Here is an 18,389-nt window from a genome sequence, read left to right as displayed (position 1 = left end):
AGGAGCTCCGTGGTGTAGGCAGATTTGAGGCCTAGGCCAAGGCTCCTGCGTCTCGATAGAAGTCCCGATAGAAGTCAAGAATTTCAGCGCTTTGTTGGAAGGCAGCTGAAGCTAGGCTTCTCCAGTGGATCAGTCTGGATTGCTTCAGCAGTTAGGGAAAATGCCTTTGGCCTTCTTACCACAGCTCCCTGTGGCGATGGAGAGTAGGCCTCAGCCTGCTGCTTTCCTGCTGCCTCCGCCCTGCTGCTGCTGCACCTCTTCTGCTGGGAGGAGCTCTGCTGCTCTGCTGTTGCACCTCTGCTTCTGGGAGGAGCTCTGTTGAGTGGCAGCCTGGAGTTGAATGCACTTTCTGTGTGGTGTTTGCATGTTCTTCCTGTGTCTGCGTGAGTTTCCTCCAGGCACTCCGGTTTCCTCCCACAGTCCAAAAACATGCAGGTGGGCTAATTGGAGACGCTAAATTGCCCATAGGTATGAGTGTGTGAGTGAATGGTGTGTGTGTGCCCTGCAATAGATTGGCAGCCTGTCCAGGGTATATTCATGCCTCTTGCCCAATGCATGCTGGGCTAGACTCCAGCACCCTCCCCCTCCTGTGACCCTGACCAGGATAAGCGGGTATAGATAGAGGATGGATGGATATCTTGTATAAGCGCCAGCTACACCCACAGAGTGCAAGTGCATCCTAAAGATTTTACTGTGCTCAAGTACATGAGTTTATCCAATTATCCAAAATCTAAAACTAATGTAATTGGTTGGATCAAAAACCAGCACATAGACCAGCCCTTCTGGAGTTGTGCACCCCTGGTGTAATGGCTAATTAAGGCAGGGTAAATGGTGGAAGAGAGAGCCTGGAGCAGAACTGCTCATTCCTCACAGAGACCAGCACAACTGGATCATTTGATTTCCACTTGTTGAAGAGATTTGCACATTAACGTGACCTCTTGTTGACAGTCAACAGGAAATGTAATTTTGGCTCTTCCTCCCCAGGTGTGAGAGCCAGCAGGAAGGACAGGACAGGGAACGTCCTCCTGACAACAACGTGCAGAAGAATGGAGTCACTAAACGCAATTGAATGTTCCTAACGTGGTCCAGGGTTCGTACGGTCATGAAAAACCTGGAAAAGTCATTGAAATTTAAAATGCAATTTCCAGGCCCTGGAAAAGCTATGGAAAATAATATTTTTTGAAAAGTTTTGCAAAAGTAAGGGAAATATAGCTAAAGTTGCATAAAATATAATTACTAATTAATCCAATCATAAAAATAGTATGTATAGTAATAAAACGTAAATTTGCACGTAACCTTCGCGGTATTTTGGTGGTGAGAAGTTAATTCGGTCTGGCTCAGTCTGTTTACAGGCACGCCCAACAGGTACGCTTCTGCTAATGTAGCAGTTAGTTAACGTAGGCCCTACTGTGCCGACGATATGCCAGGGAAGTGCAGCTTCAATAATATATCAGGGCTCGAAATTAATTTTTTTAACTTGGTAGCACTGGTGCTCCCAACTTCAAAAAGTTAGGAACACCCACCAAAATGTAAGGAGCACCAACAATATGCAATAGTTTTTTTATTGATAAAAAACGACAATATAACAGTACGGTTTACAAGTAACAGTTAAAATGTGTCGACTCTTCAAGGAATTGCGTGTTATGCATTCAAACGACAAGGCGCTTCACGTCACATTAATACCGCTAATTAAATCAACCGCCAGTAAACTGCATCGGAGAAATTAGCTGTTTCAACCGGGTCGCTACACAAAACACTACGTTAACGTTTCAAAAAAAATGTTCGCTTCAAGTTTTCAGCTTTCGATAACGGTAATAAATTGAATATAAAGTTTTGTCTTCAGGTAACATTAGTTAACCCGTTAGCTCTCTGTGTCGCGTGACAGTGGAGTGCAGCGAAAGGGAGTGATTGAAGGCTAATATTAACCTATTTAAAATCAGCATTAAAGGTAAGAATGTCAAGCTCACGATTGGTTAGGAGGGTCACCGTCAGCTCACCAGGCACATACTGACTGTACTAACTAGCGAATGTACAGAGAAAGAGACGTTCGACTGGAAAAAGAAAAAAAGGTCGCACCACAACAATTATTTGCACTCGCACAAATGCTCCCAATTATATCTTGAGGTCGCACAGATTAAAGTTCGGGAGCATATGCGACCAAAATGGTCGCAATTTCGAGCCCTGAAAGTCATTTGTTTTGGTCATGGAAATTCAGTTAAAGGTTGTGGAGAAGTCAGGGAAAAGTCATTGAAAATCATTGGTGAAAAAATGTATGAACCCTGGTGGTCCACATATTTTGTCACTAGTGAGTGTGCCTATGAATTGAAATAACTAACAAAGACCTCCCTAATTTTAAGTGCCTTTACTGGCTAGCTCATCTGAATACTTGATCTTTTCGGAGGAATTATTCTCAGGACAACCCCCCTGTAGGAACCAGTCAGTCACTGCCCATCTTCTGCTGTAGTCTGAAGATACAGCTCTTCAGACTGTACCTGGGCTAACTGTCACCACTGCAGGGCACTACCAACCTAGGATCACTGTTATCACTTGAAGCAGAAGGATTATTACTATGACACTTTACACTGATCCTGGCATTTAATCCTTTTGCAGTACTCACAATAACTTTGTTTCCTATACTCCTGCAATAATGTTTTTCATTATGAGACTGTAGATTGATATTAATTTATTAATTAGGCATTATTTTATCTTGGGTCTGATGTTTCTGATGATCATTCCTGCACAGGGACAGTCATGACTCTGTGGTTGCTGTTCTTTGTTAAATGTGCAGTATGTAAGTTTGTTGTAGAACGCTTTTGTTCATACTTGGTAAGACTTCCTTCACATCCCGACAGATCCCGAGTTGTCCTGCTTTATGATTGATAACCTTAATAATCAATTATTTTGGAAAAAGGGCAAGAAATAAGCCTTAAAAGATCAAATTGCTTACTGTATGTATGGCATTATTTAGACTACTCCAATACAAGGGTGAACAAAATGCAATATTGTGAAAATGCATGTAAAATTTGTCATATCTGCATTATCAACATTTTGTATTTTCTTATTGTCAACATCCTATTAAAAGACCAAAACCTACAATAGCTACTTGTGTTTGACTCAACGTATAGGCATATCAGTATGTATATGAATATGTTGTAAGGTTTCACTTTGTATGTATATTCAGTGTTTATGAATTCAGTATATATTAATATATATATATAGGTGTATATGAATAAGAATGTATAGTATGTTTGTGAGACACTTTTTGTGAGTTATACTTTTTTGTTTTGTATTTCGTGTGGTTGTTTTGTCTGTAGGGAGAAATAATTAAATTAGGGGATCCTAATTAAATCCTAAATCCTAAATCAACAGCCTGCTGTCTGGCATTCTCCTTTCCCATTTAGCACTCAGCCTGAAGCCATTCATTCAAATTGTGTGCGAAAATTATTAAATGTAGCTGAGATTTTTATTTTCAGGAAACAAATCCTATTACCAGAAAAAACATGGCCAGTGTAGTTTTTACCAATTTTACTGCAAAACAGAGCAAATCATTTATTTATATTTTCACTATGTCTGCCAAAACTGAACCACTGTCCACATATCCAAAAAAGAAATCGCTGCAACTTCATAAAGTTTTTTCAGTAAAAAGTACAAAAGCCAGGTTCAACGTAGCGATGAAGTATAGGCCCCTTTGCTGACCAAAGCAACCGCATGAGTTGTTTTGATAGTTTTTTTGACTAAAATGGAGTTCTTTGACTACATTACATTACAGGCATTTAGCAGATGCTCTTATCCAGAGCGACTTACAATGTAAAATGCTATGTAAGAAAGTTGTGTATCTATTTATACAGCTGGATATATACTGAAGCAATTTCGGTTAAGTACCTTGCTCAAGGGTACAACGGCAGTGTCCTACCCGGGAATCGAACCTACGACCTTTCGGTTACAAGTCCAGTTCCTTACCCACTGTGCTACACTCCGTCCATGTACATAATAATTTGAAATCCGAACATTCTGTAATGTTCCTCACAGGTCCAAGTTCCAACTGAAAACAAGCCAAACCTGCATCACTTTCCACCCCCTTGGCAAACGTCAGTGGATGCCACAGAGCAAAAGCAACTCCAAAGTTAACACTATATTGAACAAGCCCTGTCGGCTTGTCTTTTTGCTTTGATGTATCTAGGCATATGAGGGCACACTGAGGTGTTATTGGTGTCAGGATTATGGACACGTGGCAGCAGTTTGTAGGAAAAAGGATCACAGGTGTAGAAGGTGTGGGAAATATAGATGTTCAGATGAGGATTGCACAAAGTCTAAAGACCAGGCAATATGTTTTCACTGTGGGGGAGATCATGAAGCGGGAGCAAAGCAATGTGAAAGAAGGAAGAGGGAAAGTGAAGTGAAAAGAACACAAGTGCAGAATAAAATAACATATGCAGAAGCAACGAAGAGAGTGAGGGCAGAAACGGGAACTGAGAGGAAGGAACAGGATAGAACTGGAATAGAGGGAAAAGTTCAAGGGAGATGTGACTAAGAAATCATTTGGATAGAGGAAGGTTTCTGGCATTTATTGCGATGGTGATTAACTGTGCTAGTGAGATAGAAACAAAATCAGCGAGGATCAGGATGGTGGTGGATTCACCGAAAGAGATTTCGGGAATAACGGATGTGAAGGGGGATGAAATACAGGGAATTTTGGCGAAAGGGTTTGGAGGGAGTCAGACGCCAGGGATATAGGCTAGGGAAATAGTGAAGAATCGTGGATCAGGTATGGGAGGGTGGGGCTGTTGTTTTATTTAATTTGTTTGTTTTTTGATAGAACTAAATCAGATGGCAATGCATACAGTAGGTGGCGGTAATGCAGTAATTTTAGTTTACCAACCGCCATTAAAATCAAATAATAAGAAAAACATACCGGAAGGGTATTGTGCATACTTACGGCAATAATAGATGCGATTATAAATGAATGTTTGTTGAGAGAAGCTGGTTTGGAGTGTTTGCGGTAGCTAGGAGTAGGTAGCTGACTACTGCGGCCACTGATTGTCGGGTAAAAGCCGATTTTCTGAAACAGGGAAAACGGTGTTTTGGAAGTGCGGCGCGGCGCGAAGTTTTGAATTTGTTTTCTGCTTACTGTTTCGCTGGATTAAATTGATTGTTGGATTTGGTAATCGGTAGTCGGTCGAGTGAGGAGTAAAGGGTGGGAGTGTCGGCCGATAGCCTGTATAGGTCCGGTAGCGAGACTCTCACGCTGCTTCTCGTTGACTGTGGTACCATGGCGGGGAAGGAGGTAGATGAAGACAGCTATAACAGCATGGAGTTGAATGAGGAGGAGGGGTATGGGTGTGAATGGGAACAGGTGGGGAAGGGAGGTGGGCGTCGGACGGCTAAGAGAAAAAAAAGTGACGGTAACCTAGGAGAAACCGAGAGTGAGGGACGGGACGATGAGGTAAGGAGTTCAAAGACAGGATCCCTTAATGTTGTGGTAAATTCAAAAACGGAAATAATCCAGATTATTGTTAAAGCAGCTGTGCATCACCTGGGTATAAGAGGGTTGAAATGGGAGGAAGTCAGGGAGGAGTTAAGTTCTCAGGCAAGTCAAGAAACACAATGTATTGGGTTATAGTAGTAGCAATGTTAATTCTCCAATGGAACGCAAGAAGCTTGATTGCTAATGGCCAGGATTTTAAAAAGTTCATTTATAGTCAGAAGGAAAAACCAGACGTGCTGTGTATCCAGGAGTCATGGTTAAAACCAAGTTTAGATTTTAGAATAAATGGATACGTGGCAATCAGGCAGGACAGGAAGGATGGGGCAGGAGGGGGTTGTGTCACCTTTGTGAAGGAGGGCATTCCTTATAGAAATATTGATATTGGAAATGAGTTGGAGTGTGTGGTTATTGAAGTGTGGGCAGAAAGGAAGAACCTGGTGGTTATAAATTTCTATAATCCATGCAGGAAATTAGAACTCAGCAGACTGGAAGACATAGAAGGATTAAATAGAGGAAGCATTGTGTGTAAAAAAATGCCTGTAATGGTGTGGAGACTTCAATGCACATAATACGTTATGGGGGAGTGATAAAACAGATTACAATGGGCAGGTAGTGGAAGAGTTGTTGGATGGAAAACACCTTGTCTGTATTAATGATGGCAGAAACACAAGGATAGATGTGAACACTGGAAAGGAGTCTGTAATAGATCTGACGTTAGTAACCAATACCTTAGCGCCATTGTGCGAATGGGATGTGTATCAGGAAGGGACCATAGGCAGTGACCATTATCCAATATACAGTAAAATAAATATAGTAATGGTACATAATACAGAGAACACAGGTGGTAAATTGATTTTTGGAAAAGCTAACTGGGGAAATTTCATGACTGAAAGTGGTAAACATCTACAACAGATTAGCGACAATATGAGTATAGAAATGAGTAACTGCAAAATATTGCAGGGTATAATGGCAGCTGCAATAAGTTGTATTCCTAAAAGTACAGGTAGGACAAAGAGAAAATTAGTACCTTGATGGGATGATAAGTGCAAACAAGCAGTAAAGAGCAGGAACTGTCATGGTCCTGTGTTCCTGTCTGCGTGTTTCCTTGTTGGGCCGCCAGATGGCGGCACTTCGGTTGTGTCCTGTTTAATTGTATTATTATTTTCAATTATCCAATTTGTGTTGCTGGTTGTCTCGTTTTCCCTTCCCTCTCTGTGGCCTGATTGTTCATGGTGCCCTCCTGTGTCTCGTCAGTGTCTGTTCTATTTACGTTTCCCTCTTCCTTGACTCAGGTGCTGGATCCTTGTGGTTATGTCTGATTGTTTGTGCGTAAGCCTCTGCTCCATGTGTTCCTGCCCATGTCCTGGTTTTCTGGTGTTTTTTGGATTTACTGCATTTTCTTGTTCCTGGGTTTTGAAGTTTTCCTTGGTTTGTTGAAGGTCGCCCTGTGAGGCTTTTTGTTCCCTTTTGTTTCCTTGTGTCAAGTAAAGTCTTTTGTTCTTTCATTTGGAGTTTGTATTTTTTCCACCCTCTGCGTTTGGGTCCAAACCCCCCACGCAACCTGACAGGAACAAGGCATTTAAACTGGTCAAAAGATCCCATAATTTTCAGCATTTGGTCCAGTACAAAAAAGCCCAATTATATTGTTATTCAATAAAGTGTGGAAGGAGGGGCGAGTCCCTATGAGCTGGAAGGAAGCAATTATAATTCCAATCAGAAAGCCTGGGAAAGATCCTAGTAAGCCAGGAAACTACAGACCCATTGCTTTAACATCACATATATGTAAACTAATGGAACGGATGGTTAATGAGAGGCTCATGCACTTTCTGCACTTTTCCGGCATTCAACTTTCAAAATCAGAGGGGAAAAGCATAGTTTGGAGGGGAGTAATCAAACAATGGCAACAGCATTGGGATAGTGAAACAAAAGGAAGACATTTATATAAAATACAAAATAAAGTAGGAATGGCAAGAAACAGTGGAACCGATAGAAGAGAGCAAGTAATCATAAGCAGATTAAGAATTGGTCACAGCAACTTGAATGTGCTATTTATTATAGGAAAACATCCAACTGGCTATTGCGATCAGTGCCAGGAATTAGAAACAGTGGAGCATGTCCTGATTGAATGCAGGAAGTATGAGCAAGAAAGAAGGGTAATGTTTACAGGATTACAGAGACTAGGAGACTAGGGCAAGGTTTACAGATCTGCTTGAGTGTGGGGACACGGTGGAGGGAAAGAAGGAGATATTTAGTTTTTTGAGGGCAACTGGAATAAGTAAAAGGATATGAGAGATCCAGACAGCAATACATGGTTAGATCCAGAAGGAGGCGGTAATGCAACTAAAAAGGATGCCAACTGCCGTAAAACACCAAAGAAGAAGAAGAAGAAGACGATACCGGAAACTAGTTGGAGATCGTGAGAGGGGCGGAACTGGAATAGTAAGGCAGCTGAGAGAAGTAGCCACGGAGAGAAGTTACCAACGAATTTGAGTAATCGGCATAAAGAACGGAATACAAAGAACAAAAAATTTTCTCGCCTAATACTGGAAATTTAAGGTAAATCGGTGTGACAAAATAATAAGGCATAGTTTTCTGATAAAAAACTAAATCATGAGTTCACTGACGTTCGGTAGAGTTTTGTAGTGAATGGCAAAGGTTAGCTTAGCAGCTAGCTCGCCGGCATTTAACTGAATGTAACTGAGCTAGTCTATGTAGTTAGCGTAGGCCTTTGGACTACCGGGGTCGTATTCTAATAGCAGGTGTGAGGGGCTAACGTTACCTAGCTAGTCAGTAAAATAGAAAAGCACTGTAACGGTAGTGAAAATTAGCATGTACTCACCGTATAGTCTAGCGTTGTAGCTATCGGCTTCGTACAGACTCAGGCTTTCATAAACCGCAGCTAGCTGTGTTTGTACGAAGCCAATAGGATCCAAATTCCTCTCAGCACGAGCTAGCTATAGCCGGTCGTCCAAATGTATTGTTGATCCAGGAGGCATTTTCAAGTTGCGTAATGGTAGCTAGTTATTGTTTTACTGTCAAGTTACTGTGGTCAGAACTATGGTGATATGATACCGTCGGGAAGAAGCAAGATAAAAACGTGAACTTAAACTTGGCTAGCTAGCGAGTTATATTCACGTCTGTATCTTATTTTATGTGCTCTAACTTAGTCTAACTTAGTTATGCCAAATTAACTGTTTTCGTGCCTTTGAATATGAATGAATCTAGCAATGAAACACCGTCGTCATCAGGTTGTACTAGAAGTGCTGATTAGTAGTTATCGATACCTACAGTAGTCTATATGCTGTGGAGCTGGCTGGTTGCATTTTTTCTGAGCGGTAGTGATACGGCATACGGAAAGTGGATTATGTTATGGCTTCGTGCGTGTGTTTGGATGTCTATATATATATATATATAATATATATACACACACACACTATAGTGAGCTCCAAAATGTTTGGGACAGAGACATATTTCTTGATTTGGTTTTGTACTCCAATTTTAGATTTGTAATCAAACAGTTTACATATTAAAAAATTGCACATTCTCAGTTTTTACACTCTTTGGTTTCACCTTGTAGAAATTACCCCCCCCCCCCCCCCCCATCCCATTTCAGGGCACCTTCACATATCCTTTGCATGCAATGACTGCTTCAAGTCTGTGATCACCAGGTGCTGAGTATATTTTCTGGTGATGCTCTGCCTGGATCTTTGGATCTTGGGCAGTTCCCTTTGGCCTCCACACTTTTCTCTTGCCGTTGCTCTAATACAAGTTAATCTTGGTCTTTTCTGTCCATAAGACCTTTTTACAGAACTCCACAGGCTCTTTTAGGTACTTCTTAGAAAACTGTTACATGGCCATCCTGTTTTTGTGGCTAACTAGTGGTTTGCGTCTTGCTGTGTAGTCTCTGTAGTTCTGTTGCTGAAGTCGTCTGTGGACAGTAGTCACTGACACATCCATGCCTGACTCCTGAAGAGTGTTTCTGATCTGTCAGACAGGTGTTTGGAGGTTTTTCTTAATTATGGTGAGAATTGTTCGGGCATCCCCTGCAGAGGTCTTACTTTGCCTACCTGGCCCTTTGTGATTACCGAGCTCACCAGTGCTATCTTTCTTCTTAATGCTGTTCCAGACAGTTGGGTTTGGTTAGCCTAAGGCTTGGCCTATGTCTCTGACTTTTTTTTTCTCGTATTCCCCGGCCTCATAATGGCTTCCTTGTCTTTCGCTGGCACAACTCTGGTCCTCGTGTTGACAAATGCCAGCAACAGACAAATGCCAAAACAAACAAAAGCCTGGAATTAAGACTAGATACTGAAAGCTCGTTTATACCCGCACTAGGGAAATAATTGAACACACCTGTCTAATCAGAAACACACGTGACGCCATTTGTCCCAAACATTATGACGCCCTGAAATGGGGGGACTATGTATGGAAAGTGTTGTAATTTCTACATGAGGAAACCAAAGTGAAATACACAGAAATGCCCTTTAATAAAAGCTGAGAATCTGCACTTTAACTTTGATTACAAATCTATAAATTCAGGAGTAGAGAGCCAAATCAAGAAGGGAAAAAAAACACCTGTGTTTGTCCCAAACATTATGGAGTTGTGTGCATATATATATATGTATTTATATATACACACACACACACAAAATAAGAGTTTTTATACACACATGTATGTCTTCATAAATGCATACATATGTATGTACACGTGTCTGTTTTTAAACAACTTTTATAAGTACATTGATTAGTGTCTCCCACCTTGCGTGACCCCGCAGTTTTACTGTGTCCCACCCCCCTCCCCCATGCAGGTCCTCTCGCCTCTGTGCTCCGGCCCACTTCTCTCCTCCTGTCCTCTCCCCATTTTCACTTTGTTTGAGTGAGTGAGGCACAGTGTAACTGGTTGTGTGTGTGCGTGTGTACGTCTGTGTGTCTGTGTATGTATGAGAGTGTGTGTGAGTGCATCTGTTTGAAAGCTTGTGTGTGTGTGAGTGTGCACACATCTGTCTGTCCTGGTGAGAGCTACGGTGTCTGGAAGTTGAATTGTGTACCGTGATCATGGGAGATATCAGCGACCTGGACCGACAGATTGACCAGCTGCGAAGGTGTGAGCTCATCAAAGAAAATGAGGTCAAAGCTCTGTGTGCCAAAGCCAGGTGAGGCCTGTTTTCAGTCCCAGTATCATCAGATTAATCGGGTAAGGCCTGCTTACAGTCCCATTATTATCAGATTAATCGGGTAAGGCCTGCTTTCAGTCCCAGTATCATCAGATTAATCGGGTAAGGCCTGCTTTCAGTCCCATTATTGTCAGATTAATCAGGTAAGGCCTGCTTTAAGTTCCATTATTAACAAATTAATCAGGTAAGGCCCGTTTCAGTCCCATTATCAAATGAGCCACTGTAATTGAAATTAAATTACTAGTATTTAAATAAATTTAACAGGATGAAAATCACTGTGCCTGATTATTGGTGTTTTGAATAAGAATAACTATTTGTGAAGCGCTTTCTTACATTGCACGTGGCATGCTTTGCACATTGAAAGCACAGATAAATTCACGAAATAAAAAGGAATTCATAAGATAAGCGGTGAATTAAATGGCAGTGCCAGTGACGTGAGTACATAAGGTTGAAATGGCGGTTTATGGTTGTTTTTCAGGGAGATTCTGGTGGAGGAGAGCAATGTCCAGCGCGTTGATTCTCCAGTCACGGTGAGTAGCTGCCACTGCCAGCCCACTCATTTTGCGAACCGTTTTCTCTATGTGCAAGATGCTGACCTCTTTCTCTGCGTTTCTGCCTCCCAGGTCTGTGGAGATATCCACGGGCAGTTTTACGACCTGAAGGAATTATTCAGAGTAAGTCTCTTGCGATTTTACCTTACCTTACCAGATTCTGCCTTCAAAATGCTCTTACAAACTGGACAAAAGTATTGCCAAGATATGAGTGATTACATACATACTTATATAAGTGATTATATCATATAAAGAGATGACATATATAGTGACTTTAACCAATCGTTCTCCAGAATTCTGACTGGAGAGCTATTCTATGGCTGTATATATTTCGTTTGACCCATTTATTAAAATGTAGCCTGACGTATTTTAATATATGGAAATACAGTGAGCTAACTGCATGTTCACTCGAGCTAGCACTGTGAACGCAGCCACTTAATTTGACTGCTCTGAAGTGGAGAATTCCATGACCAATCCAAATCTGGACCTGGCCTACAGTTTGGGAACTTCTGAATGTGAATACCCCTGCTATGTCATATTACACAGTGTTTAAATGAGAATGTGAATACCCCTGCTATGACATATTACACAGTGTTTAAATGAGAATGTGAATACCCCAGCTGTGTCATATTACACAGTGTTTAAATGAGAATGTGAATACCCCTGCTATGTCATATTACACAGTGTTTAAATGAGAATGTGAATACCCCTGCTATGTCATATTACACAGTGTTTAAATGAGACTGTGAATATTCCAGCTATTATGTGGTGTCTGAATGAGAATGCGGCCTGCACAACGGGTTATAAGTTATTGAACAGTTATAGTATATACGCTTTTGTTTTTAAGGGAGAGTGAACTCTCTTCTGTTCGTAGTAGTTTTTGCTTTATTCAGACGGGAGGAAAGCAGAGAGTGTAACTGACAGAGGTGGAATTACAGCATTGAAGGTGCCCTGGCAGGGGACCGAACCCTCTTACTCCCCCCGGGGGGGGGGGGGGGGTTCAGTGTTTGCTGTGGCTGGAGAGTCTGATATCGCCCCATGGGTTGGGGTCTCGCCAACTCGAATATATTTGTATACCGCTCTAAACAGATGCTATGTTGAAATATTGCTTGCTATTTCGGATGGTTTGTTGGAATTTTAGTTTTTTTTCCCCACTGTGGAATGACTGATTGTACACATTGCAACACCGATGTCAGCTTCCACTATGGGTTATGATATCATGTGCTCCAAAGCGTGTGACGTTTAGTCGCTGCTTCTTGTAACACTGCAGCTCACAGTTCAGGCTCACACAGACACGGGTCAGAGGAAGACTATTTGCGGACAGCTCGATAGGTGAACTGCGAGCACCCGAACGACCAGCAGGGGTCGCTGGTGAATGCTGAGACACTTTCCCCCTGGCTGACCGGAACCCGCCCATCCATCCTAGAGTGACAGTACAGACTACCATATGCTTCTCTGGGAGGCTGCGGAACGCAGTCAGCACTGGCACAGTCCGCGTTCCGTGGACGCCCGTCTATGCACTAGAACAGTGACTCTTTCCTTGTGTTCCAATTACAGTCCACTTGAATCTGTTGACCTATAGCTCATTTTCGTTTGCGGTAAAAAGCTCTTGCCTCTTGTAATTGCAGGTAGGGGGCGATGTTCCTGAGACAAACTACCTTTTCATGGGTGACTTTGTGGACCGAGGGTTCTACAGCGTGGAGACTTTCCTGCTGCTTCTCGCCCTGAAGGTACGTTTCAGATTCTACGCCGATGCTGCCGATCACTCTGCCGCTCTGTCTGAAAGTAGGTAGCGTACTCCAGATGAAGTGCAAACTTTTCGAACACTTCGGCGAACACCGCGGTCAGTATAGTCAAAACGAACCCTGTGTACTTCATTTTATGTCACTCCCTAGCTGCTTATTTCCTAGCATTACAGCATCGAGTTATGCACCATTTAACTTCGTAAATATTAGGTCACTGTGGGTGCGAAACATCGGCATTCCGCTGAAAACGCAAACAAAAACAATAGAAAAATTAAAAAACTACCATTTAAAGAGTGACATTCTTATGTTACACTAATAGCTTTACATGTATTTGTTGAAGTCGTGCATTTTGTTGGTTAATGTGGTTTGCAATGGTTTTAATTCTAGACATCTTTTGTGACAGTTCATTTTTTTACCATGTTCCTACTCAATACATACACAGTGTCTAAGTTTGTTTTGCCAGAACTCAAATAATATTTCAAAAAAATCAAATTTGAAAATGGAATTAAGTAGAGTAGAATTATGTCGTGAGCATTTTGTAAATATTTTTGGAAATATCTGCCCTTTATAAAAATTCTGTGAACTGACTTACTGTGGCTGCACAGCTAAAATACCTCAGTGCATATGCAAATCGTAATCATCTTTTTCAACCTTGGTGATGTCATTTCACTGCCTACCCTGTGTTGACACAGTGTCTGATTAGCAAGCTGGCTTAGCCAGTTATTCTGACTCAGTAATGATGCCTTCACTGCACAGTTATATTTGACTATTGCATTACCCTTAAATTTGTTTATGTGCTGTTAGTGTGACGTGAGAGTGTCACTCTTTAAAGGGAAGTCGTTCATTGCTGTTTTTACTGTTGTTTGTGTTTGTGTCAGTATATATCCTGCTGTGTAAATGGATGCAATGTAAAAACTTGTGTAAGTTTGTAATGTTATGTTTGAATGTTTCTGTGTTTCTCTCCCCCCCCCTCCCTCCCGCCAGGTGCGCTACCCTGACAGAATTACACTGATCCGGGGGAACCACGAGTCCCGGCAGATCACGCAGGTGTACGGCTTTTACGACGAGTGCCTGAGGAAGTACGGCTCGGTGACGGTGTGGAGATACTGCACCGAGATCTTCGACTACCTGTCCCTCTCCGCCATCATCGATGGGAAGGTCTGTCTGGCTGTGTCTGCCTCTCTGTCTGTCCGTCTGTTTGTGTCTGTCTGTTTGTGTCTGTCTGTCTGTCTCTGCCTCTCTGCCTCTCTGCCTCTCTGTCTGTCTGTGTCTGCCTCCTTGTCTGCCTGCCTGTCTGTCTGTCTGTCTGTGTCTGTCTGTCTGTCTGTCTGCCTCTCTGTCTGTCTGTCTGTCTGTCTTTGAGGTTCTGTGTTATTTCTAGATTATTCTTTTCTGCATAAAGCAAAATGTTCCTGCTTTGGCCTTTTTCCACGTTTTTGTTTGTTGATTTATTTCATGTCTGTTCCTCTTGCTTTGTGGAAGAGGACTGTGTTTGATGCACAGTTATGAATAGTTCTGAATAAATTAATACATTTGTCGTTTTTCTATCGTCAGTCCATATGTCTGTCCATTGCTCTGTCATGCATCCATCATTCTTTGCAGGACCGGGTTTTAGCCTCTCGTTGCCGTAGTTGCCATAGTTACCTCCTGTCTTCTCCCGCAGATCTTCTGCGTTCACGGCGGCCTGTCCCCCTCCATCCAGACCCTGGACCAGATCCGGACCATCGACCGGAAGCAGGAGGTCCCGCACGACGGGCCCATGTGTGACCTGCTGTGGTCGGACCCCGAGGGTGAGCCGTCCTGCCCGGGCTGCGTCCGTCCGTCTGTCCGTCGGTCCCACGCGTTTGTCTGTCCGTCCCGCTCGCTCACCGCCTCCTCCTCTCTCTCTCTCCCAGACACCACGGGGTGGGGGGTGAGCCCCCGGGGCGCGGGGTACCTGTTTGGCAGCGACGTGGTGGCCCAGTTCAACGCGGCCAACGACATCGACATGATCTGCCGGGCCCACCAGCTGGTCATGGAAGGCTACAAGTGGCACTTCAACGAGACCGTGCTGACCGTGTGGTCGGCCCCCAACTACTGCTACAGGTAACGCACCCCCCCCCCCCCTTCCAACAACGAGCGCACTGTGCAGACCGTAGACGTTGGAAAAATACGGACCAAGTCACTGTGACGTCACCCATTCACTCTCCATGGGCTTGGCGAAAGGCGGTTTCATGCCTGGGAATTGCAGTTTGTGGGCACCGCCATGTTGTACAAATTTGAACCAGAGATTGTGCAGTAAGGTTGTGAAGTATAGTCGTCCACTAAGCGCGTGAAATACAGCGACTTGGCCGTGACGCAAACTGTCCCTGATTCGTCGCACTTGGGGAGACATTACACATATAAAAACGCCTATCGGGTGGCTGAAACTCCTATGCTAGAGCCAGCCGTACTGGCGCTAGCAAGCTACGTCTCTCAACGAGACCAGGAAGTGAGCTTCAAAAACCCTCCCGCAGGTTCAGTGCCAGCAGGTTCGTTGTGAAAGTGTGTAATCCCATTCTCTCCCCCCTCCCCAGGTGTGGAAACGTGGCGGCCATCTTGGAGCTGGACGAACACCTCCAGAAAGAGTTCATCATATTCGAAGCAGCCCCACAGGAAACGAGGGGCATCCCCTCCAAAAAGCCAGTGGCCGACTACTTCCTGTGACACCCCCCTCCCCCCACACCGTCCCACCACTGTGTCTACTCAAACTGTACCGGACTGCACTCTGATTGGTTACTCTGGAGACCATCTTTTACACCCTACCACGTCCCCGTCAGCTAAAACAGGGATGCCCTCTTCCTCTTCTCTTTTTCCTTTTTGTTTCCTTCTACATATCATTCTTTCTCCTACTTTTTCTTTTCTCTTTCCTGCTGTTGTAAAGTCATGCTGGCAGTATACCCCTGTGCGTGTGTACTCCCTACCGCTGGCAGTATAACCCTGTGTGTACTTCCTATCGCTGGGCAGTATTCCCCGTGTGTGTGTGTGTGTGTGTGTGTGTGTGTGTGTGTGTGTAGTCCCTGCGACTGGGCAGTAGAACCCTGGTGTGTGTGTGTGTGTGTGCGTGCATAGTAGGCAGGATAACCCTGGTGTGTGTGCGTGTATGTACTCCCTGCAACTGGGCAGTATAACCCTGTGTGTATGTGCTCCCTACCACTGATTCTGTTAAATAGAACCGGTCATTTTGTAGGTTGAGCACAGGCTGTGGGGGTTTTATGGAATTAGGACCTGGGTCCACATTTGAGCAACGTCCGAGTTGCGCCCTGGAAAGGAAGCCGTTTCTGTATGCATTATGAATTTTTCCCCAAACAGAACGTGCTTTTTCCATGATCTGTATTTTTTATAAATCTGTGAAGGAAACTATGGACAATACTTTGTTTGGCGGGTTTCTGTTTCTGTCCTTTACGACTGTACTTGCCTGTTGCTCAACATGTGTGTTAATGGGGCTGATCCGCTGCTCAACATGTGTTAATGGGGCTGATCCGCTGCTCAACGTGTGTTAATGGGGCTGATCCGCTGCTCAACATGTGTGTTAATGGGGCTGATCCGCTGCTCAACGTGTGTGTTAATGGGGCTGATCCGCTGCTCAACATGTGTGTTAATGGGGCTGATCCGCTGCTCAACATGTGTGTTAATGGGGCTGATCCGCTGCTCAATGTGTGTGTTAATGGGGCTGATCCGCTGCTCAACATGTGTGTTAATGGGGCTGATCCGCTGCTCAACATGTGTGTTAATGGGGCTGATCCGCTGCTCAACATGTGTGTTAATGGGGCTGATCCGCTGCTCAATGTGTGTGTTAATGGGGCTGATCCGCTGCTCAACATGTGTGTTAATGGGGCTGATCCGCTGCTCAACACGCACATTAATGGGGCTGATCCGCTGCTCAACACGCACATTAATGGGGCTGATCCGCTGCTCAACGTGTGCGTTAATGGGGCTGATCCGCTGGTCAGCGCATTCGTTATGAGGACTGATCCGCTGCTCAATGCACGCGTGTTAATCGGACTGATCCGTGGCAGTGGAACTGCTGTAGAGCTGCAGAGTATCGCTGTTCCAAGGACTGGGGTCCGTTGGGTACAGACCAAACTGATCCTTTCTTTTAGTGCAGTCTGTCTGACCAATCTCTCTGTAGGATTTACTGTTGAATTTTATTACTGATCTGTGAAAATAAAACTTTTGTATCAAGCCATATTTTAAACATTTTTTCCCATTTATTGAGGAAGACGTTCACAAAAACAAAATATATCATACTGTACTGTACGTACGTATATAGGGTAGCATCATTTTAAGCAAATTTATTTTTTCTGGGATAATACATGCAAATAAATTGTAATTCATTGTTAATTACCATTGTAAATGATATATTTGCAATAAGCCTACTGTCTGGGCTATGTTTTTAATATGTTTCCAAAAATCTGATGTGTAAGTGTTACTTGAATTTGAAAATGTTTTTTTATACTTCCTCTGTTAAAGAAGAACAGGGACTCACTGTTCCTCCTGCCATGTTTAATAGTAAGATTGGGTCATTTTTCATGGATTCTGGGTGGTGTAGAAACAGGGGTGTCAAATTGAATCCCAAGGGGGCTGCAGTGTCTGCAGGTTTTTATGGCTTCCTTTCAATCAGCTGCCAGTCAAGGCAATGAGTACAAGGTGTGTGCCAATCAGTGATTTAAATGAAACGCTTGTGCCTCTGGCTTGTGTCGCCAGCTACGACACTAGTGTACAGGCAAGTGACTACCGGGTGCAGATATCCTGAGTTATATGTGTATGTTAGGACCATAAAATGTCTAGGTGTGCAGTGTTGAGTCAACAAGGAATGTCAGGTTAAAATGAATGCAATTTATTGTTCAGTGTGTTCCGTAATAATGACGGTATGATGCAAAATGTGAGTGGTGAAATGGCTATATGCGTAAATGATGCACAGGAGACAGTTGATGAGTCTCCCTGAACCATTGCAATTCTTGCATACAAGGAAAAACCCCAAATCATCCAATATGCACACAATCATGACAAAACAGTACAACAATTAATCCTGCTTGCGCCATCTCTAAGCATATCACGCTGGGTTAACCTTTGTAGCTGAGGCACCAACTTGTTCCCCATGACGTCGTACAAAACATAATTAGCTGCACTGTATTATGGAGAACCTAAGTTTTACATAATGCTGATCCAGTCGGATGTTTTGCGACTGGGCAGTGTTTCGTTATCACACTTGCTGACTCCCCGTCAGCACAGTATACGGTGTTTTCCTTTTGGAGTCGATAAGGAGGACACTTCTGTAAACCGCCTACAGTTTCCTCACACGAAGACTGAATATCATCAACATTGTATTGCGGGCATGCAAGAGAGTTGCGATGAGAGGAATGGACTATGTTTGGCTGCGGTATTTGAGATGGGTATTGGAAGAATTAATGAAAAT

At 43.4% G+C, this 18,389-nt stretch overlaps 1 protein-coding gene across 1 annotated transcript; it reads left to right on the top strand.

The window, feature by feature from the left end:
* Positions 1-7,536: 7,536 nt before the first annotated feature.
* Positions 7,537-17,719, top strand: LOC118216750 (serine/threonine-protein phosphatase 4 catalytic subunit B). The gene is made up of 9 exons (XM_035398204.1): positions 7,537-8,041; positions 10,291-10,635; positions 11,135-11,186; positions 11,280-11,330; positions 12,836-12,937; positions 13,937-14,110; positions 14,616-14,742; positions 14,848-15,037; positions 15,508-17,719. Exons 2-9 carry the CDS (start codon positions 10,538-10,540, stop codon positions 15,635-15,637), a joined length of 924 nt encoding a protein of 307 aa, XP_035254095.1. The 5' UTR covers positions 7,537-8,041; positions 10,291-10,537; the 3' UTR covers positions 15,638-17,719.
* The last annotated feature ends 670 nt before the right edge of the window (positions 17,720-18,389 follow it).

The sequence above is a fragment of the Anguilla anguilla genome, chromosome 17 (genome assembly GCF_013347855.1).
Source record: "Anguilla anguilla isolate fAngAng1 chromosome 17, fAngAng1.pri, whole genome shotgun sequence".
Lineage (NCBI taxonomy): Eukaryota > Metazoa > Chordata > Actinopteri > Anguilliformes > Anguillidae > Anguilla > Anguilla anguilla.
The sequence above is the reverse complement of the archived record's forward strand: the minus strand, read 5'-3'. Positions and strand labels throughout refer to the sequence as shown.